At 49.7% G+C, this 21,792-nt stretch overlaps 9 protein-coding genes across 9 annotated transcripts; 4 read left to right on the top strand and 5 right to left on the bottom strand.

Annotated features, from left to right (window-relative positions):
* Window positions 1-1,734: 1,734 nt before the first annotated feature.
* pdeB (3',5'-cyclic-nucleotide phosphodiesterase PDE2) lies at window positions 1,735-4,757 on the top strand (the record flags this gene model as incomplete). The annotated part of the gene is made up of 2 exons (XM_016748325.1): window positions 1,735-1,915; window positions 1,975-4,757. 2 exons carry the CDS (start codon window positions 1,735-1,737, stop codon window positions 4,755-4,757), a joined length of 2,964 nt encoding a protein of 987 aa, XP_016595167.1.
* A 908-nt stretch (window positions 4,758-5,665) lies between these two features.
* Window positions 5,666-6,530, bottom strand: PEX2_110580 (Rdx family protein; the record flags this gene model as incomplete). Its single annotated transcript, XM_016748324.1, has 3 exons — window positions 5,666-5,856; window positions 5,993-6,164; window positions 6,390-6,530. The coding sequence occupies 3 exons, from the start codon at window positions 6,528-6,530 to the stop codon at window positions 5,666-5,668; spliced, it is 504 nt and encodes a 167-aa protein (XP_016595166.1).
* Window positions 6,531-7,574: 1,044 nt separating this feature from the next.
* PEX2_110570 (guanine nucleotide-binding protein subunit gamma) lies at window positions 7,575-7,980 on the bottom strand (the record flags this gene model as incomplete). Its single annotated transcript, XM_016748323.1, has 2 exons — window positions 7,575-7,637; window positions 7,711-7,980. 2 exons carry the CDS (start codon window positions 7,978-7,980, stop codon window positions 7,575-7,577), a joined length of 333 nt encoding a protein of 110 aa, XP_016595165.1.
* An 899-nt stretch (window positions 7,981-8,879) lies between these two features.
* Window positions 8,880-12,246, top strand: tif32 (putative eukaryotic translation initiation factor 3 subunit EifCa; the record flags this gene model as incomplete). Its single annotated transcript, XM_016748322.1, has 3 exons — window positions 8,880-8,921; window positions 8,992-9,216; window positions 9,295-12,246. The coding sequence occupies 3 exons, from the start codon at window positions 8,880-8,882 to the stop codon at window positions 12,244-12,246; spliced, it is 3,219 nt and encodes a 1,072-aa protein (XP_016595164.1).
* Window positions 12,247-12,898: 652 nt separating this feature from the next.
* On the bottom strand, window positions 12,899-14,236 carry PEX2_110550 (uncharacterized protein; the record flags this gene model as incomplete). Its single annotated transcript, XM_016748321.1, has 2 exons — window positions 12,899-13,457; window positions 13,530-14,236. The coding sequence occupies 2 exons, from the start codon at window positions 14,234-14,236 to the stop codon at window positions 12,899-12,901; spliced, it is 1,266 nt and encodes a 421-aa protein (XP_016595163.1).
* A 432-nt stretch (window positions 14,237-14,668) lies between these two features.
* Window positions 14,669-15,373, top strand: PEX2_110540 (peptide alpha-N-acetyltransferase complex B subunit NAT3; the record flags this gene model as incomplete). Its single annotated transcript, XM_016748320.1, has 3 exons — window positions 14,669-14,837; window positions 14,911-15,142; window positions 15,202-15,373. 3 exons carry the CDS (start codon window positions 14,669-14,671, stop codon window positions 15,371-15,373), a joined length of 573 nt encoding a protein of 190 aa, XP_016595162.1.
* Window positions 15,374-15,769: 396 nt separating this feature from the next.
* Window positions 15,770-17,223, bottom strand: PEX2_110530 (MCT family MFS transporter; the record flags this gene model as incomplete). Its single annotated transcript, XM_016748319.1, has 3 exons — window positions 15,770-16,898; window positions 16,954-17,109; window positions 17,174-17,223. The coding sequence occupies 3 exons, from the start codon at window positions 17,221-17,223 to the stop codon at window positions 15,770-15,772; spliced, it is 1,335 nt and encodes a 444-aa protein (XP_016595161.1).
* An 862-nt stretch (window positions 17,224-18,085) lies between these two features.
* On the bottom strand, window positions 18,086-18,813 carry PEX2_110520 (DNA-directed RNA polymerase core subunit RPO26; the record flags this gene model as incomplete). Its single annotated transcript, XM_016748318.1, has 4 exons — window positions 18,086-18,119; window positions 18,179-18,298; window positions 18,369-18,638; window positions 18,776-18,813. The coding sequence occupies 4 exons, from the start codon at window positions 18,811-18,813 to the stop codon at window positions 18,086-18,088; spliced, it is 462 nt and encodes a 153-aa protein (XP_016595160.1).
* Window positions 18,814-19,071: 258 nt separating this feature from the next.
* PEX2_110510 (C2H2-type zinc finger protein) lies at window positions 19,072-20,765 on the top strand (the record flags this gene model as incomplete). Its single annotated transcript, XM_016748317.1, has 2 exons — window positions 19,072-19,156; window positions 19,216-20,765. 2 exons carry the CDS (start codon window positions 19,072-19,074, stop codon window positions 20,763-20,765), a joined length of 1,635 nt encoding a protein of 544 aa, XP_016595159.1.
* Between the last annotated feature and the right edge of the window lie 1,027 nt (window positions 20,766-21,792).

Below are 21,792 nucleotides of genomic sequence, written 5' to 3'. Positions count from 1 at the left end.
TGCATAGTAAAGGAATTACAACCCGACCAGGACTATTTCAAAGAACCTTGGAAGTAGGAGATATGCAGCTATCCCTGCCTCGTGTGATTGGCCCAGGGTTCCCCAATCACATGGACCGGATCAGCAAGTGAACCGTGGATGATAGGGAAATTAGGTAAGGTTCACGGCTCATATCAGCCATATATGTGTCCTCTGTGTATGTCACATATACTACACCATACAGATATTATATATACGGAACACCTATAGATAGGATAGATCATATATATCACTTGGAGAAAAACACCTCATGTGTCAAGTTAAAGGTACTGCATGCAATTGTGCAGGTGATCCATTTCTGTGAGTGGAGACGGGAAAGTCGACTAATCAGCAGTCGATGAGATCACCTCGGATTATTTGGTATTCCGTCAGATTTGGCCCCNCTCTTTTTTTTTTTTTTTTTTTTGGGTTTTGCTTTTTTTCGATTCTACAGAGTGTGACAGTGTATCTAGATATAATTTTACAATATGGTAGAAGTATACAGAATCTTGGTATATTGCAATATAACTAAATTTTATCTATATATATCACAGTATATATAGATCCGGGGTACTCCGTATATCTAATTAATTATCTCCAGGGCTTCTTACGTTATCTCGACTGCATAGCCCTGGACCAGGTGTATCGTGTTACAGAATCTGCGCTTACTAACCCACTGACCTTCTAGAAAGAAAAAAAATGAGAGGCGTCATTGGGTCCACAGGTTACGATCGGAGGCTCTGCTAGAGAAGAGATGGTATAGAGGGGGGTGGAAAAGGGAGATATATACGGAGTAGTATATATAGATAGATAATCATTTGCCTATTAACGATTATATATCAAGATTACTACCAACCTAAGTAAGAAACACATGTTAATAACCAAAATACAATACACCCCTAGTAACACTGTAACTAAGATTACTTGAGGATCATCCCGTCCCGCCCCAAGGCCTTCTGGAAGGAGGAAAGAAGCCCCTTCCCCGTGTTCGCCCCTCCACTGTCCTCAGCTTTGGGTCTTTGCTCTTTTTACTCTCCGTACAACTTCAACATTTCTCTTTTCTTCTTTTTTTTCTTCTTTTTCTTTGTTGATTCTCACCGCTTACACGCTCACACGCTACACCACCATGTCGAACTGACGTCCTTTCCCGCTTCTCCCTTTCTGTTCTTTCACCTCCAATTGAACCCCCTTCCTCGACTCACGTGTCGCTTTCATCCCATCGCTCTTCCGAATCCGATCTCGGGGTGGAAAAAGTGGGTTTCGCGATCTGTTTAGTGCGACAATTCTAAGAGTCTAGGCTCTGGGGGGTTGTCTCGGAACCTCCAGTCCACAACGCGACTCGGATTGCCTCGCTGCAGGAAACAACTCCATTGTTCGATTCGGTGAACTGAGAGCTTGCTTGCCGACTCCTGCCATTCCTTCATCCGACTTTCTTTGTGCCGATTCATTCGGATCTCTCCCGATCTTCCATATCCCCCCCAACCTCGCCGCTCTTTTTTTTTTCCCTTCCTACCTCTCGAAACCGCCCCCGTCACCCCGTACTTTCCCATCACACCCCCCAGCCAAACGCCTCGGTCTTCGTCATCTGAGCCACATGCGAGTCAGGACCGCTTCAACCGACTCCTTCTCTCTTCTTCACTTCGATTGGCTTCTTACCAATCTTGTGATTTCAGCGACACTGTTTGATCGAGGGTCGCTCTATACCTTCTAACAACCATGTTTGACCGCGTGGATTGCGCGGGTCTCTACATCGATGACCGAGTGCGGTCCGAGAGATGGGTGCGCAGAACTTCCATCGATGCTTCAACGGTATCATCCGTAGGTTCCTTTTCAACTCCCGACGAACCAGAGGCCCTGCAGGCGGATGTGGAGCAGCTGTTGTTGGTTTGCAAACAAGGTAGGTTCTGCAGACTGCCCTGTGTTTGATGATTTACTAATTACTCCCCGGTCTTGCAGTTTATCTCTGCCACAATGGTTCCTCCTTTGCCACCAAGCTAGCCGAGCTCAGCGACCGGTCGGGCAGCGAGTGTAACCCGATTTTCGCATTCTTCGAGGTGGACTTTAGCGGCGAAGAGTCGAACCTGGCTCGTCGAAAGGCCAGTCGCGCCTCCTGGGCAGACAACACTCCGCCGTCACCGGGCTCCATCCACCGCACTTTCACATTTTCAACGCAGTCCGACGAAGCACGGGGCCTGTCCCTTCTATCAGGTATTTCGAACGACATCCAAGCCCAAGAGGGCCCGAATTTGGTCATCCCCATTGCTATCTTGCGTCTCCCTACTTCCGATGCACCCAGCGATAATGCGGCTACCGGCCCTACCAGTCAACCAGATCCTCAAGGACCTATCACGGTGGAGCACAAGCAGGTTGCCCGCTGTCTTGATGCCGGTGCTATGGACGTCTTGACCACTCCGCTAGATCGGTCGCGGATTCAAGGGCTCGTGGTTCATGCCTACCGTACCCGTAAAGCGGCCCAGAGAGAGATGTCCCGATTTCTCGCACGGAGGAAGCAAAGAAAGCTTTCTTGGGTTGGTGTGCATGATGAACAGCCGTATTCATATCTAAGAGAAGCCATGGTTTCAAAGCTCATGAAAGGAATTTGCAACCCAGAAGAAGTCATACATGATGAATTCCAGGAGCTGGATCTCAACATTGATCTCTCACGTATCCCTTTTATCAAAGAGCAGGTAGGCAGTTGGAAGTTCTGCGCTCACGAGTTTACCGAGGACGAACTGGTCTTTGGCGCCTGTGAGATGATACAGCATGCTTTCACCATGCCGGGACTGGACCCTTGGCGATTGACCCCCGATGAATTGCAAACTTTCCTTCTCGCTTGCCGCGCCGCCTATAATTCCTTTGTGCTTTATCACAATTTCCGCCATGCGATTGATGTCCTGCAATCCGTCTTTTGCTTCCTGCTAAACATTGGTGCCTTGCCTCCATATGAATCCATTGGTCAATCTCCTGTCCCTGAAAGTCCCATCACCTCTCTCCTCACACCATTCGACACCCTTACTCTCCTTATTTCAGCCATTGGTCATGACGTTGGCCACCCAGGTGTCAACAATTTCTTCCTCGTCAAACTCAACGCACCTCTTGCTCAACTCTACAACGACAATTCCGTCTTGGAGGCGTTCCATTGCGCCGCCTTTTCTCAAATTTTGCGTCGGCACTGGCCCGCAGCATTCAAGGACAATCAGCTGCGAAAGCTCCTCATCAGCTCTATCCTGGCTACTGACATGGGTGTGCACCAAAAGTTCATGCAGCGAATGGGCTCATTCCAAGAAAAGTTCTCCGAAAACCACCGATCTGTTGATGGCTGGAAGCCGCAAGATGTCGACATGTACAAGACTCTCGTTTGTGGATTATTGATCAAATGTGCCGATATCAGTAATGTGGCTCGACCATGGAAAGTTGCCAAGAAGTGGACGCAAATTCTGCAAGAGGAATTCGCCAACCAAGGCGAGATGGAAAGGGAGGTTGGAATGGAAACTGCCTTATTTGGCGGGCCACCCGAATTAGGGAACATCTACAAACTGGCTACTGGTCAAATTGGATTCATGTCAATATTCGCCTTGCCGCTCTTCGAAGGCATTTCCGACCTTCTTCCGCAGTTGCAGTTCACTACAGAGCACATCCTTCGCAACCAGGCACAGTGGCAAGAACTTTCTAATGAGGAGCTGAAGAAGCAAGGTCTTCCGATTGAGAAACGGGCCGAGATCACTGTTTCACCTCGCTCCCATAGCCCTGAAGCCTCTGAAAAGGGGCACGTCGATTCAGGAGATGGTGCTGCGGATAGAGTCAAATCTCCCATGAGTTCAGACTCTGGTGAATTCAACGAAAACAATATCGAACCGGTTGTGTCGCCCGATACCGCGGGTCCTCAGATTGAGATCACAGGAAGTCCCCTTGCGCTGGCGACTGCCTCTCGGAAGTCTTCTAGTGCTATGCCGGACCTTTCTGGTTTCTCCATCCCAGGAATGCCAGAGTCTGCTCGTGGGTCTGTATCGACACAGCTACACAGCCCTCTTACACAAACAAGCCCTGTTACCGACGATCCGGCTGTTCTAGCCGCCGTCTTGTATGCTAACTCGGCCTTCGGTGGTGGTACTTCATCAGGATCAGTAGAGCGTGACCATGCGTCTGGGGCTGCCGAGAGACCAAGCAGCTCCCGCCAGGGTCTTCCACATGGTTCTCAACGTGGCTCCCAACGTCACCATGCGCACAATAGTTCGTCTGCTCGCACGGGCTCAAATCGCAATAGTTGCACACGAACACACAGCACCTACAGCAACACCATGACACCAATCTCTCCCGCAACTAATGCCTCGAGCTTCTTGGCTGTGGATAGCGGCGACGAAAAGCGAGTTTCTGGGGAAAGTGCCGCCCAAAGTGATATTGGAGCGCCTGACGACAATAGCACACGTCCCAGTACAGCGGACGCGTACCCTTCAAACGTATCGGAGCCTGCGGGCGGTTACAGCCCCGGTCGTAGCTCTATCATCGCTCGTGGTCAAACTCGATCTGAAGATGGTACCGGCAAAGACTTCTCCAGGCTGGGAGCTCCCGGAACCCGCAGCACGACCCATTCGACAACTACTGGTGAAAGCATCAAAAATGAACCTCCGCCAGTGGATGACTCTCAATGTACCCGCAGACTCCCTAAGCGGAGGAGTCGGCTTCGACTTGCTTTTTGGAAGCGTCGCAACCATTCGCACGAGGTCCGCGGTGAGACCTGATTCTTACCATCCTGGCTGGTGCTTTTTTCGTTTTTGAAGCATCTCCAGCTGTGTATAATGCTGCCATGGTTCTATGAACATTTCATTTTGCAATGAGGCTTGAGACCACACTGGTGTTCCATGAATTCACGACTCGACCAGTCGAAGAAGCCAGACTTTGGATTTCTTTTCCCCACCGCATTGGCTCTCCTGGTCACGACTCTACGAAGTCGATAACGATACCATCTTACTTTCTGCTAGACGTCTTGAGTTTGTCTCAGACACGAAAGCAAATACAAATCTTGTCTGAGCAGTTACAGCATCAAGACAAGATGATTGTATGTTTTACTCTATCCCCTCACCTCCTTTTGAGGCCGAGAGTCACGCTTTATCATGTATTCCTCTCAGATGGATACTGGCATCGGTGTCCCGCTACATCTGTCATCGGATCTTTTGCATCGGGATCACCCACCTACTTCCGTGTGATGACCACGCATATCTGTTTTCTTTTATCCTTACCTCAACACCTTCCTTCATCTCTCTTTTTGTTTTTCTGCCCCGCCCTCGTGTGATGTTTTGGGCGGTTCTCTCTTGTCCTAGAGTTCGGTGATAGGCCGGCGTTCTATCTCTTACAGGAGTGAGCTTTCCTCTTTTCTCCCCTGTACTTGGTCCTTTTGCGTCTTTCTTTTTTCTCTTTTTTCTTTACATGGACTCTTGTTAGACTCTTCCGCTCTGCGCGATAATGAATGTGATGTGTACAGTGATAAAATTATTGTTTTCAGACTTGTAGTGATTGTAACAGGAGTGGGCTCCAAGTAATATACATGTGTTCCAGCATTATGCTAGCATGATCTCAAGATGAGTTTTCTACATAAAGGAACTGAATGTAGAGGTAGACGGCATGTAAAAGCAATATTCAATACCCCGTCTTACTGACAATCCTCACAACTCGCCTTATCCTTACTCTCCTCTTTCTTCTCCTCCTCTTTCTTCGCCTCCTTCTGTTCACCCTTCGCCTCCTTCTGTTCACCCTTCTCCTTCTTCAACGCCCGATCCGTATGTCCCAAATCCCTATCAGGAGCAATAACATTCCGCACAAGGGACTTGAGCGCTTTGACTTCTGCGAAGGTGAAGGGATGGTTAGATGAAATAACACACTTAAACAAGTCTTCCACGCAGTATATAACGAATATATAGAAACCGAAACCCAACCCAAATCCGAAATCATAAGAAAAAGAAAGAAAAGAAAAACATACCAGGGAAACCCCCATCTCTCTTCCGATCCCAGAGAATACTCTCCTGCGTCCTGATCTCCCCGTCAAGCACCGCACCATGCCATATCGTCACCGTGAACACGCCACCGGTTTTAGGCACGAGGGCTACTTCACCGAGATCTGTGCTGAATGTTGAGAGAAGTTCTTGGGCGAACTATTGATTTTGTGTTAGTATATATAGTATGCATATTGGCGAGGTCAATTGTATATTATGTCCATGTCTATGATCATGTTGATAGTGATAATATATGTATCAAGTATCAAGTATCGAGACACCCAATATAAAACCAACTAATCCCATACCAACCCCGCTCAAAAAGTTCTAACTAAAAGACTTCTAACATGATAGGTCAAGAAGGGAAGAAAGATAATCACGTACATATGCGGCACGGAGCATCCATCGACACTGTGTGCAGAATTGGATTGAGATGCGGGGGAGATGGACGTTCGCGGGTGCGATTTTGTCGCTGTTATCGGGGGTTGAGTCTAAAGGGGTCGATGTCTGTGTAGACTCGGCCATGATGGATGTTGGGGGTTTGAGCTGGTGCGACTGGTGCGATTGGATGAGGGGGTTACTGTGGTGTGTGGGTGGAGTGTTTGGGATGACGATGACGGATGACGGATGACGGGGTTATTTTGTATGCAGGTGGATGTATTTGTATTGGGGGCCGTATTTCTGGTTAGACAGGTGATAGGCGATATGTAGGATGTTCAAGCTGATGTCCAGAGCTTGCCAGGTGCTTAGTGGGATGGGAATTTTGGATGATGTCAGCGGGGATAGGCTGACTTGGTGTATATCAAGTACTTGCTTGCATTTTTATTATACAGTACTGAATTTGGATCATAAATCCGCTATATTTGTCCAGGATATTCAATATATACAAAAGTACCAGGCTAGCAAGACCTACCCATTGCCAATCTAAGCCACGCAAGGCCAAAACAACCGGCCGAGGGCTGAACCTGACTACCGGGTCATTCCAGCCAAGCAAATCGCAAGACGAGATTGTCGGAATTTGGGGCCGAATTACAAGCAAATTCAATACGATTAGATCGGTATGGTATTGGTCATGCGAATCTATGATACATGAATGGCAACTCTCACGCCCTGACTTGACATAGAGGCTTTTTGAAGATTTGAGAACCCGTAAGAAAAGGATACATAAGAGAAAGAAGAAAAGAAATAGAAAAGGCCGATTCCAAACAAACATAGCGAGAAGGGGGAATGGTGCAATTCGAAGAAGAAGAAGAAGAAGAAGTAAGGCGCAACAGGTGCATCGTCAAGTGCACTGTCTGCAGAGTCCTCGGACAAAGGGGACCGGAAGGGCGGAAAGGGCGACAAAACACAACGAGACTCGTATGATCCCCGGAGGCGTGGAAGGGTTCGTGCAAGACCAGCAGACGATTCTTTCACGCCGACATCTTTGTCCGCGCGAGCAATCGTAGTGCTTTGTTCGGGTCCAAGGGGGGTGTGGTCGTGAATGGGTCCGGAATTAGATAGAAAGGAAAAGAAGAAGAGAAATGAGAGCGAAATGGGTCATGGCGAAAAGTTCCCGTCGTGAGTGCATTACATGACGGTGCAGCAACCTCCCTGTTGCTGAGGAGCGTAGGGATCCTCGCGCTTGTCGACCTAGGAGAATAGAGGTGTTAGTTTTTGGATATGGGCGCGCGCGATGAGTCGATAGAAAAAGCCGGTCGCATACCTGTCCCCATACGGATGGAACCATAAAGTCGCGAGTATTGTTGCAGTAACTGATGAGACTGTTGAAGGTGTTAGATTTGGCTTGTCTTTTCTTTGTTGAATCAAAGGGTTGAACGGACGAGAGAGCTGCCTCGGAGACCTTGACCCGTGGACGGTCCAGATCCTCCTTTAGACGACCATTGAGTTCGGTCAACCGACGATATTTCAAGTCGGCGACACTTTGCTTCTTATTCTTAACATCACCCCCGGATCGAAGTTCGTAGGGAGCCATCGTGACGAGTTGAGCTTTGAAGGAAGCGCGAATGGAGAAAGGGGGGAGAGGGGGTTTTGGATCGGCAGGTGTCCCAAGGGCGTAAGAATTAGGTTAGGGGGGGGGGGGGNNGGGGGGGGGGGGGGGGGGGCCGGGTAATCAGGGGCCAAGACGCCGGACAAAGAGGAAGGAAAGAAAAAGGAAGGTGAAGGAGTCGGGTTTCGAGTTAAAGAGAGAGAATGGATAAATGAATGGGCTGTCTAAAGGGGATTTTCCTGAGGAGATCCCTGGGGCAGGTCCGTGGGTTTCCCTATTTTTCCTTACACGTTACGTTTGGTATACGGAGTACGGAGTACGGACTACTGGGGAGGGAATTATTCGGGGGGGAAGTACCCGGTACTTGGAATGGGTTGAGGGTACTATTGTTTTATAAGGTGGATCTCAATACACAGCATGTACCCGGTACTTCCTGGTCGAACTCTGATAGATTATAATCAACCACTCCGTACTCCGTAACTATGTACATTGTCGGGGTCGGAGTGAGAATTAGCTGTGATTATAATTTTAGTACGGAGTAGATGACCTGGAATATTTTAGTCGACCTATAATAAATCATTATCACAATGCACAGTAAGCAAATATGACACCTCTGCCCATGTACTTGACTTTATGCCTCAGGCCAACACACGTGATCGCCATCGCTTAACGCGAAGTGGGAACATTGGCGGGATCCAATTTTTGCTCTGGCCTCAACACGCACATTGTGAATCTTCCCCTCGTTATCGGGTATTCGCGTGGCAGTCTAATCGCATTCTACCCAGCTGCCCGTGTGTGTCGCTGGCTTCACCTAACTTTTTTTTTCCAATTTTTAATTTCATATCAGTCACCTTTGATCCTTTCCCAAGGGGCATCCACCCATCATGCCGCCCCCTCCGCATATTAAGCCTGAGAATGTCCTCAAGGTAAGCGTCGCCGTCGCCGTCGTCGCGAAATACAAGATACATCGGTTGCTAATGACTCTATCTCCAACAGAGGGCTCAGGAACTTATTGCCGTCGGCCAGTCCGCCGCCGCCTTGACTGTCCTCCACGAACATGTCACCTCCAAGCGCACCCGCAGCAGCCCCATCGCCTCCCTCGAGCCGGTGATGCTCCTGTTTGTTGAGCTGTCCGTCGACCTTCGCAAGGGTAAGGCAGCCAAGGATGGTCTTTACCAGTACAAGAACATCGCCCAGAACACCAATGTCGGCACTATCGAGGTTCGTGTTGATCGCTCTTGAAAAAAAAAAAAAAAATCGTGACTTGTCACTAATCTAGGATTTCTTCTATCTCTACAGATTGTTCTCAAGAAGTTCATCGAGCTCGCCGAGCAAAAGGTCACCGAGGCTCAGGCCAAGGCCGACGAGATCCAGTCGACCCTCGAGTCCGCCGCTCCTTCTTCCAACGTTGAGGATTTGGAGGCCATCGAGACCCCCGAGACCATCCTCCTTGCTACTGTCTCCGGTGAGCAGTCTCGCGACCGTACCGACCGCGCCGTCGTCACCCCTTGGCTCAAGTTCCTCTGGGAGACCTACCGCACCGTTCTCGAGATCCTGAAGAACAATGCCCGTCTCGAGATTATGTACCAGTCGACTGCCCTCCAGGCCTTCAAGTTCTGCCAGAAGTACGCCCGCAAGACCGAATTCCGCCGCCTGTGTGAGCTCCTGCGCAACCACGTCCAGAATGCCGCCAAGTACTCTTCGCAGATGCACGCCATCAACCTGAGCGACGCCGATACCCTGCAGCGTCACCTCGACACTCGCTTCCAGCAGTTGAACGTTGCCGTTGAGTTGGAGCTGTGGCAGGAGGCTTTCCGCAGCATTGAGGATATCCACACCCTGTTGAACCTCAGCAAGCGCCCCGCCAAGAACATCATGATGGCCAACTACTACGAGAAGCTCGCCCGCATTTTCCTGGTCAGCGAGAACTACCTCTTCCACGCCGCCGCTTACAACCGCTACTACAACCTTCTCCGTCTTTCTTCCGTGGCCCTGGCCAGCGGCCAGAGCTCCAAGAAGGAGAACCCATCGGTCACCGAGGCCGAGATGACCAAGGCCGCGTCCTTCGTCCTTCTCTCCGCTCTGTCCATTCCCGTTATCAGCACTTCCCGCTCCCGCGGCGCCCTGGTCGATGTGGATGAGGCTCGCAAGAACAAGAACACCCGTCTCACTAACCTTCTCGGCATGGCCACCTCGCCCACCCGTACCGTGCTCTTCCGCGATGCTCTGAACAAGGGTCTGCTCCGCCGTGTGCGCCCCGAGATCCGCGAGCTGTACAACATTCTCGAGGTTGACTTCCACCCTCTGTCCATCTGCAAGAAGATTACCCCCATCCTGAAGCAGATTGGTGACGACCCCGAGATGGAGAAGTACGTTGTGCCTTTGCAGCAGGTCATTCTCACCCGTCTGTTCCAGCAGCTGTCCCAGGTTTACGAGTCCGTTGAGCTCAAGTTCGTCTACGAGCTTGCCCAGTTCCCCGCTCCCTTCCAGATCACCCCCGCCATGATTGAGAAGTTCATCATGAACGGTTGCAAGAAGGGTGACCTCGCCATTCGCGTTGATCACATTTCGGGCGTCCTGACCTTCGACTCCGATGTCTTCTCTTCCTCCAAGGCTACCCACGCCGGCAGCGGCGCTGGCTCCGCCGAGAGTGAGGTTGGCTCCGTCCAGCGCCTGCAGCACACCCCCGCCGAGATCGCCCGCTTCCAGGTCGCCCGTCTCGCCAAGACTCTCCACGTCACCTGCATGTACGTCGATCCCTCCTACAGCCAGGCTCGTCTTCAGGCCAAGCAGACCGCCCAGGCCCGCGCCATTGCTGGTGTTACCCAGGAGCACGAGGAGACCCTCGCCCGTCGCGTTCTTATCGACAAGAAGAAGGAAGCCGCTACCGATGCTCTGCAGCGCAAGCAGCGCGAGGAGGAGACTCGCAAGCGTGTCCGTGCCCAGCAGCTCCAGGATGCCGAGAAGCAGCGTTTGGCTGATGAGCAGCGCGACCGTGAGCTCAAGCGTATTAAGGATGAGCAGGACCGCATTCGCCAGGAGGAGCTCAAGAAGCAGCTCGAGGAGCTCAAGACTGGTGTTAAGGGTATTGATGTCAGCGAGATCGACCTTGACGAGCTTGATGCCAACCGCCTGCGTGCCATGAAGCTGGCTCAGCTTGAGAAGGAGAAGAACGAACTGAACGACCGTATCCGCACCACTGCTAAGCGTATCGACCACTTGGAGCGTGCCTTCCGTCGCGAGGAACTGAAGCACATCTCCGCCGATTACGATGCCCAGAAGACCCTCGACAAGGAGCTTTACGAGAAGCAGGTCGCCGAGGAACAGCGTGAGGCCAAGGCGAAGCACGCCGAGGCTGTTGCTCTTAAGCACCGTCTGGGTCGTCTCGTTCCCCAGTTCAGCAACTTCCGCAAGGAGGTTTCCGAGAAGCGCCACGAGGAGTTCGAGAAGCGTCGCAAGGCCGCCGAGCGCGAATTTGAGGCTAAGAAGAAGCAGCGTGTCAAGGAGGTCCAGGAGCGCCGCCGCCGCGAGAAGCAGGAGCGCGAGGAAGAGGAGGCTCGTCGCCAAGAGGAGCAGGAGCGCGCCGAGCGTGAGGAGCAGGAACGCGTCGCCCGCGAGGAGGAGCGCCGTCGTATCTTGATTGAGGAGAAGGCTAAGCGCGATGAGGAGCGATCGTCAGTATTCCCTTACTTTGGTTGTACTTCCAACTTTGATATTAACTTGACATACAGTAAAATGGACGAGATCGCCATCAAGCAGCAACAGAGAGAGGCCGAAGCCGAAGCCCGCCGCGCAGCTCGCAAGGGTGGATACGAAGAGCCAGTCGAACGAACCGCACCCCGTCTCAATATCGCCGGTCGCACTGGAGCCGCCCCCTCCAGCTGGAGAGAACGTCTGGCCGCCAAGGAAGCCGGTGGTGCCCCCGCCGAGCCCACTCGTGAGCCCGTTCGTGAGCCCGTTCGCGCCCCCGTCCGTGCCCCCGTCCGTGAAGAGCCCGCCCCTCTGCGCAAGGGTGGATACGTTCCTCCTCACCTGCGCGCCGGTGCCTCCGCCAGCGCTGGATCCGCTCCTCCTCCCCCTGCTCCCCACGAGCCCCGTGAACCCCGCGAGTCTCTGCCCCGTGAGGCTCCCACCGAGCGCTGGGCGCCCCGTCAACCCCGCGAATCCTCTTCTCAGTCTCCTGCTCCCGCTTCGGAATCCAAGCCCGCCGCCGGTGGCAAGTGGGTTCCTAAGTGGAAGCAGCAGCAGTAAACGACCGAGCTACGACTTTCCCGTTAAAAAGTGTATCCAAGCTCTTTTCTTTTTGGCGCTATTCTCATGACCCTTCTGCATATTTCGTGTATCATTCACCCATGTTCACCCCGTAACTTGTTAATGGGGGCCCCAGTTCTGTCTTTCAGCTCGCTCGGAATATGATATATTCTTTTCCTAGATTTATTGGTATAATTTGGTGGTTTTGTAGATGTTTTAGTCTCTTTATTCCATACATGTATGTATACCTAGATCGACAATGGCGGAGTTTAGCCAATCCTACTTAAACCTTCCGACGACAACGACAGCACTGGCCCCGCACAGGTACAGGTTGCATGCAAGGATGCATGTCGAAGCGGGTACCTTTCTAATAAATTTTGAGCTAATAGAAGAGCAAGAATGAATCTACTAATCGAATTGGAATGAATGGTATCACAATTTCAAGCTTATAGGTATGTGATCCAGGAAGCTCTCTATGAACAACTAGGACGAAAACATAATGAAAGATGGCCTAGTAAACATCAATATGGATATCTGACAAAAGAATAGAAATAAAAAAGATAGAAATAAAAGACAGAAGTCTAGAGTGTCCTGACCCGAGGAAACAGACAGAATCGCAAAAATGATCAAGTCATGAACATCAATATCGAACTTATGCAGCCGCCACTTCAGGATTAGCTCCAAACAGCTTCTCCCTCCATTCCCCACAGACAGCTTCAAAGCCACTGACTACATCGCCGCAGACCTTGCCAGCCTCTCGGTCTTTAAGCCGACGGTCCCACTCACCGCGCTCGATCCATCGCGATCCCTCTTCGCGGCTCTCTTCTTCCCGCCGGATATCAGCGACGAGTTCTCGCGCAGAGCGTAACCGGCGCGAAGCAGTTGACGTCAATTGTCTCGATTCGTAGAGCGTGTCGCTTAAGCCGCGAAGTGTGTGTGTGATATCTGCTGTTTGCGAGATGAGGGCTTGGAGAGAGGCCAGGGGGTTTTGTACGGAGGACTGGGGGGCTGTTGATTGGGAGTCTTGGTGTTCTGGGAAAGGGTATGGTAGATTTGGCAATAAGCCTTCGTCGATGAGGGGCATGAGAGAGTCGATGGCATCTTCTGAAAGGAGGGGGAATGGAGAGAAGAGGAGTGGGTGGACGAGGGATTGGAGGGCGCGTGTTTGGTGGGTGAGATGTGATGTGATTGAGGAATGAGCGGTGATAAGTCTGGCGATTAGAGATTAGCTATCGGTATCGATATCGGTGGGATTGGATTATATTTTGAGAACTTGGACTTACCTCATGGCACTGTTCTCAATCCCACTCTGTCCACCAAGATCTTTCAACGACTCAACCGTCCGCTGAATGACACGGTCGTTTTCACTTCCATTATTCTCTATACCTCGTCGAACGAGACTCTCAATCTCAGCCAGTTGGCTCTCCAAGGCAGGGGAGATGTCCGCCTCCTCTAGATCAGAATCAGGCCCATAATCTGAGCCATCGTATTGCGACTCCTGCCGGCGGTGCTGCCGCAAATGATTTGCACGGTTTTTGTTTCGTGACGGATGGAGCGAATCCCTTTCTGGTGAGAGCGAAGGTGATCGGGAGCGCACGCTGTGCGCTGATTGCATGTACATATCTTCTCCATCACTGTGACCCATCTGCTGTGACCCCGCGCGACTAGCTTCCTGGCCTGACGCGTATCCATATCCATCTTCCTCTTCTCCCCATGCATCGGCTAGCTCATCGGCTAGGTTTCCCAGTCCTCCACCGCCCGCATCAACGGCGCCAGAAAAGTCTCCGGATTCTCGGTGGGACCCACTCATGGCGTTTGAGGTATGGCGGGACGCGATAGGAGACGGCGGAGCAGATAATCGGGGTGTCCGTGGTGACCGGGGACTCTCAAGTACAAAAGTATTCCCAGTTGTTCCGGGGGAGATGGGTGAGTCCTCTGAGGCTGATGGGTAGCGGTGTGAGAGTTTCAGGGGAGACGGAGGGAGGGGCATTGGGTCGTTTGGAGGTATCACACGGGACCTCCTAAGTTGGTTGAAGCTTTATTTGGGAAATTGGGAGAGCTGAATTAGGGCAATATAGCCAGAAAAAAAGAAACAAGCAGTTGTAGTGCAGCTGCAGGCGAGGAACAGTTGTTTAATAGGACACCCAATTGGATGTTCCGATAGCTCCGGATCCGAGTCAATATCGTGGTATAGCGCGGCAGCAATGGAACAAAGACCAATCTAATATCAATTGATATAGCACACACGTGAAACGACAGACTTCTCAATAAAGGAGTGACTGCATCACCAGGACGCAGGAGGGGTACAACATGAACAACTCAACTTCAACCTTCACCGCCGACTTCTATTCGTCACCGCCCGGCATAAAAAGAACAAGAGCATCAAACCCCACATTATCATTCTCACGTTGACGATATCAAGATGAGTTCTATTGAACGCATGTCCCCATTGGACCTGCTAGACCTTAATCTGACCAACCTTGACCCCCTCACTGAGAATTATGATCTCGGCTTCTACTTGAACTACCTGAACAAATGGCCCTCATTGTTCAGCACCGTCAAGGACCATGAGGCCGGTATTGTAGGTTATAGTATGTTCAATTCTAGCCCTAACTTGGCACATCCCCTTTAAACCATGAAATATATCTGACTTATTTCTTTTAGTCATGGGAAAGCTCGAAGAGCAACACCCTGCAATGCGCCACTCCGAGCACTACACTCCATGGCACGGACACATCACTGTCCTGACCGTCGCCCCTGCCTGGCGCCGTCTCGGATTTGCACGCAGATTGACCGAGCAGCTCGAGCGGGGATCCGACAGCAACGACGCCTGGTTTGTGGATCTCTACGTCCGCGCCGGAAATAAAGTCGCATATGATATGTACAAAGGAATGGGGTAAGTGAAGCTCATAGATGCGCAAATACCGAATTGATTGCTGACATGTCTATTTACAGATACTCGGTCTTCCGGCGGGTAGTTAATTATTATAGCGATGATCCATCGGGGATGTCGGAGACTGGCGAAGATGCGTTTGATATGCGCAAGCCGTGCAGTCGAGATAAGAAGCTTGAGCACGTGCGAGAAAATGGTGAGAACTTCCCTGTTGGACCGGAGGATGTGATGTAAACCATTCTTCTTTTTGTGCTCTTTATTTAAGCAGCTATGGATTCTATTCTGTCTCTCTTGCCTTTTTCTTCGAGGGTTCTCATGGCATGGAGGGCTTTTGCAGGACTGGGGTTTTATGAACATCTTCTTGTACAGAATTAAAAATATGATTATTGTTTATTTTGTTGTCATTCTCCATCCAAATAGAAAATTAAGTGCGCCGTGTCTCCCACTGACTGGATAGAAACATAATGAGTGGGGAGGTAATGCAATATGTAGAATGACCAAATTATGAACGTAATTGTGCCTATCGTCGTTCTAGCATGTCTATGCCAAGAAATAACTGGAACAAGGCTGAGACCTCTGTGGGGTGATGGGTATATTTTGTAAGACATGTCAGCAGCCATCAGGCAATACTCAAGCTTTGACATGGAACTTAAGCCCGGTGCGCAGAAATCTGACACTGGTCATAAGTACCGCCGAGGTAGTGAGACAGCAAGCTGTAAAAAGCTGCACTCCGAGGAATTGGTTTGTATCGGCCAGGATTGCACCACCAATGGGTGTGCCGATCAACAGGCCTATGGAAACGATAGCAAAGAGCATGCCCAAGCGTGTACCCAGGTTTCGCACGTCCGGAGTTATGCTCGCCATGACCACAGGTGGCAGAGACACAAACCCACCCGAGAAAAAGCCGTAGAAGATGGCAAGGATGATGATACCAGGCACGGTATGAACACGGATCCAGACAAAGGCCAGGATTGCAGTGATGGTCACGGCGGGTGTGAGCATATTCAAAGGGCCAACGTGGTCAGCGAGGAAGTTGGGCGCAATACGGCCGAAGGTCGAGGCAGCATTTAGCATGGAGAGTAGGTAGAATCCTAGGTTGGAGTCTACAATGCCTGTTTCTATTGCGTATGACTGCACATAGAAAAGGAAGTTGTAGAAACCCAAGAAACCCATGAACATGGCAATTGCGAAGATAGTAAAGGCCGGCTCCTTTAGGGCAGACAACTGGTAGAGCTTACGCTTCTCCTTTGGCTGGATGCGCAAGCGCATGACGCTAATAGAAATGCAAATTGTGCCGAAGCAGACGAACCCAAGTGCTCGCGTGGCCCAGGCAGCACCGACCCTCTTCTGCAACTGATCGAACATGATTGGGTAGATCACACCACCGATACTGCTGCCGCTGGCAGCTATGCCGTTGGCCAGGCCTCTCTTTCGGCGGAAGTACTGTGGCAGGATTGCGACGGAGGGCACGAAAAGGCAGCCTGCTGCGAGTCCGATGCACACGCCCTGGCAAAGAATCAGTTGCCAGTATTTCGTGGCAAGACTGGTCATCATCAAGCCAAAGGGCAGTAGGAACGCAGCGAAGATGAGCAGGGGTCGAAAGTAGCCAGCGTCAAACAGGGGACCTGTAATGACTCCAACCATCATCAGAAGGAAAGACTGCAGCGATCCGATCCAGGCAATGGTTGATGATGAAGTACCGGCGAGCAACTCTCGTTCGTAATAGGTTTGATATGCGCCCCATGTATTGATGATGCCCCTATTTCAAGTCATTAGCAATAGTTGGGTCTTTGTACTGAAGAACATGTACTAACCATGAATTGAAAAAGAGAAAGAATGAGCCCAAAACTTGGAGCCATGTTTGTAAACCCGTATCGAATGTCAACTCGGGCTCTTTCTCCGGAGAATTTGATATATTGGAATCGACATTTTCCTCGCTAGTGGCTGAAGAATCAGCAAGGACTTTTTGCTCTACATCCACGTTAGTTGAACCCATGTTGTTTCATGTATCGGTCAAATAGATGGCCCTCACAGGTGAGAGCGTGCACAATGTAGGATGTGATAGAGTCAAAAATCGCAATCATGCAATGATATAAATTAAGGCGGAAATAATCCATGGTTATTATAAAATATTTTCCAGTTGCTTATAAACCCCTAAGCGGGGCCTAGGACCTCCCGAGGTCGGCCATTCGGCCATTCGAGAGATGACTACATGTGTAGTATAAGGGTTGATGTGACAATTAGGCTTTTGCTAGAATCGGATATGTAGTTGGTATACTTTGACTTGAGCATCTTATATACATACCTAACCTTATCGAAATAACATACTTTACCCTTATTTTCGTCAACCCTTGAGACATCATGCTTATTTCACCGCAAATTGGTTGCCCAGGCTGAAACTGGCCTAGTCACTAGTGAGATCCATAATAAGCCAAGTTTGATGCAACATTGCGAATAGCCGAATCTGCTTTTTACCGTTAATATCCGCCAAGCGAGAGGATGATCCTAGTATAGGCATGGGATATGCATATGACTTGTGGACTCCAAATATCTTGTCAACTCGATGCATCTGTATCAAAATCGTGACTTGAATAATGCATGGAAAAACATCTGGAACGATATGAAGCATACCAAACCTCTGAAAGCCATTGAAATCCCGACAATTCTCACGTGGTTTATATGCGCTATAATTGCTTCTTCTACAAACTCGAAGTATGTATATGCAAGAAGATAAACAGGGTCAAATTATTTTTGGATATGTTTTTTTCCGTTCTAGATTCATGTACAAAGCCTCATTGGCGTCCATGTTTCATCAAGGACATCCAAGTCTCTTTTTTTTCGACGGGTTCTTCGAATCCCAGAACTCCAAACGCTATGCTGAAACCCAAAGAAAAGCAAAAGATGGAAAACAGCCTCCGTGGAGAGCGGTTGATACTGTTTTGACCACTACAACAGCTCCTCGCATGTCCAATCCTCATACCTAAAGTCAAGCATTGTTAGATTTAACCCGCCACTCATCTTTGACAGGGTATTGCTTACCATCCATCGGGCAGGTATCGGCGAATGATCAGGGGAATCTTCTTCTGGTTCAACTCCTTCATGGCGATCTGCAGGGGATCGGTTTCACCCTCGAGGTCGACAAGAACGGGGGCATTCATACTATATTAAATGTCAGCAAGCCCAATCCCACGGAATATATGCGCAATTGTCCGTATCAAAAGCAACGTACCTGATCTGCAGGGCACGGGTACCGAGAACACGCGCGCGCTCGTACTTGGTCAAGTACGGGGTGGTGGTGCGCTGGTCGTTGGGTACTTTCTTCTCACGCGACTGCTCCATCACTTTTCCTGCGTATCCGGCATTGGGATCGCCCGAAACAACAACATTGTCGCCGTTGGTGGTGGGGTAATCTTCTCCCTCAATCCCGTCTTCGCCCTCAAGGCCTTCTTGTTCCTCCGGCTCCTCATCAAACACATCCTCGCCGGGTTCGTAGTCGAAGCTGCGCACACCACATTGTTAGAAAATGGGACTATAAAAGTATATGCGAACACATTGTGAAGCTGCCTGGAGGCAAAATGGAAGCAAAGCTCCTTTGCGCCTGGTCCCCGGGCAATCTGGTGAAGGGAGGTAGCTTACGTCTCTTCGACGTCGTCGTCGTGGCCGTAGTCAGACATAATGACAGTTAAACCTGTAAAGGAGCGAAGTATTTGTAGGCCGAAGCGAGCGATGAAAGACCCAGAGGTATGGGAGACAAGTCGGGGGGCTCGAGGTGGGATTTGATGCTAAAAATCCTGGGAGCGGAAAAACTTCCTCTGTGTTGACCGTCACCGCCTTTCTGGCAAAAATAAATTTATTAGTTCGACATTCACGTCCGAACTTCTTCGTGCCCTGAGATACTTTCTCTTTGTCAATCGTCCTTTTCAGGGCTTCTCATGATGGCCATCAAACGAAAGGCCTCATTGGAGGGGGTTAATACCCCCAAACGACACCAGAAGCAGAATGTCCTCGACAATTCCGGTACGTTTACATCCTTAGATAATATTTGATAAGTGATCTAATTGCTGACGATTCTACAGACATGATCTATGAGGAAACCCACTCCGATGCTGAGTACTCAGCCCCTGGTACTCCAAGCTTAATGAGCGAAGGCATGGACGAATCTCCGGCGACCCCATTCTCGGCCACCTCTTCCCGCCGTGACCGATTCCCATCCGAGTTCAAAACCCTATGTTGCCCATTTGAAGGGTGCGACAAGGCCTTCAATCGTCCGGCTCGACTCCAGGAGCATATCCGATCACACAACAACGAAAGAATCTTTAAGTGTGAGGCCGAGGGCTGCGACAAGACATTCTTACGCACTTCTCATCTTCAACATCATGTCAAGAGTGCACATACAGGTATCCGAGACTACGTTTGCGACTACCCGGGCTGTGGGAAGAGCTTTGTGAACGGGTCACGTCTTCGCCGGCACGTGGCCACACATGATGGACATGAAACGTACCGCTGTACCGAGTACCCACCTTGCCTCGAGTCATTCCGGAAGCACTCGACGCTACAGAAACATATCACGTCTGTTCACTTGGACCAGAAGCCATTTCCATGTACTTTTGTGGACCCAATCACCAAGGAGAAATGCGAGATGGCTTTTGACAAGGCTGGTAATCTACGGACCCACCAGAGCAGGGTCCATTCTGAGAAGCGATTCACTTGCGCAGAATGTGTCGAACAGATGGAAGCCCAATCATCAGAAATGGCCGACGATGGTACACGACAGGATGTATCATTCCCCACGTATGCCAGTCTACAAAACCACATTCGAATTGTTCACCCTCCCTCATGTCCCGAGTGTCCATTGGTCTGTTCCACAGCACGGGGGCTGCGAAACCACCTCGAGATAGCCCATGGCAACGTCAGTCTCGAAGAGCGAAAGATCTTCCACTGCACCGTCCCCGGATGCGGGCGCAGCTTCACCAAGCAAGGCAACCTGACCGTCCACGTTCGCACAGTACACGAAGGCGAAAAACGATTCGTCTGCGGCGAAACAGATCTCTCAAAATCCACCAAGCTGGATGGATGGGACGGCGTCGGTTGCGGCAAGCGCTACGGCAACAAGCTGACCCTCGAAGACCACATCCGCGTTGCACACCTGGGCCTCCCGAATGCCAGGAAACGACGCCAAGCCAAGGTGAGCAAAAAGTCGACACAGAATTCCGTTTCCACCCTTTCCGCTCTCACGGGCCAAGGCTACGCCGAGGAAACAGGACGACAGATTGCTTGCTTTTACCCCGAGACGTGCCCACATCGTTTCCATCGCAACTACGATCTGTGGGTACACATGACTACCAAACACAGCTGTAACGAAGACGAGGTCCAGAACCTCTTTATGCAGCGCGCATTGCTTACCGATGAATCCAGCCCTGGAGTCAACTCACTGGGTATCTATGGTCTTGGATATGATCAGGATGGCCCGTCGTACTATCAACAATCCTATGCGGGAGGAGACCACTCCTCGGATATTGCTTTCGGCTCACAGTCCAATGATTCGACCTATCTCCCTAGTCAGCCGGGCTTGGATTCTGATTATTTGATGCAAGACGATCTTCCAATGAGCGCAGCGGCTCTTTAATGCTGGATTTGATTCTATGATACCCAGCCGTAATCATACGGCACTGGTTGACCCTGTCAATGTTTGTCATGCGATTCAACCATGATGGAGGGTATTTCTACGATGTTATGATTATCTAGCGTTCTTGATGCGTTTGTATCCATGGACTTTTCTTCAAAGAAAGTTCCCATTCCTTGACAGCGTGTTGACTTGATGTATGTTTGACTTGACAAATTCAATTTTCGAAAGACTTACTCTATGACCCTATGTCGTAGGATAAACTCCAAAAGATAGAGGGGGGGGAAGGTCCCAAACTTCAATAGTGATCATATTTTAGACATCATAATATTAAATATATCGACGGGATGCTCTCGTTTTATTGTGAACAGCTTATTCCTATCTTGATATCACCCCCTAGAATAACCTGGTTGTCATTCCGTATCGAGCAACTTGCTATGGTGCAGTGAAAAATATGACAAAAGAGTAACATTAAATGTTGTTTAAAATATACAGACATGATTCACGCAAGAAACGCCAATTTCCCTAATAAAAAATGACAGTCGAATGACTGTTGAATAATATAAATATTACCCTGTATAGAATATACATCTTAGTAGGTATCAACTTATATATATAGAATATTTCTAACTACTTGATCTATATAGTTATAAAGCTTAGTTTTTATACTAAGATATCTAAGATATACTTTAATTTACTAGAATTTTTGAATATTTCATATTCCTTATTATAATAATATAGTATAATTCTATATATGAACTAGAATATATGTAAAAGATAGTTATTATTTAGATGATTTAGCTACTTTATAAATATTAAGACTATACTTTTGTATACGGTTCTATTGATACAAGCGGCGTCAAAGTACGGGTAGCGTGCTCTAGAGATACGGGATGAAACATCACCCTTTGATGTTCTATTATAAACGCGTCGATTGAATGACATTTGGGCCTACAGAAAGCTTTTGACGGAAATTGCATCAAAAGCCGAGAACAGCCCCTTCATAGGAACTCTAAAGTGGGTTGTGGAT

This window comes from Penicillium expansum, assembly GCF_000769745.1.
Source record: "Penicillium expansum strain MD-8 chromosome Unknown contig378, whole genome shotgun sequence".
Classification (NCBI taxonomy): Eukaryota; Fungi; Ascomycota; class Eurotiomycetes; order Eurotiales; family Aspergillaceae; genus Penicillium; species Penicillium expansum.
This window is presented reverse-complemented; position numbering and strand designations above follow the sequence as displayed.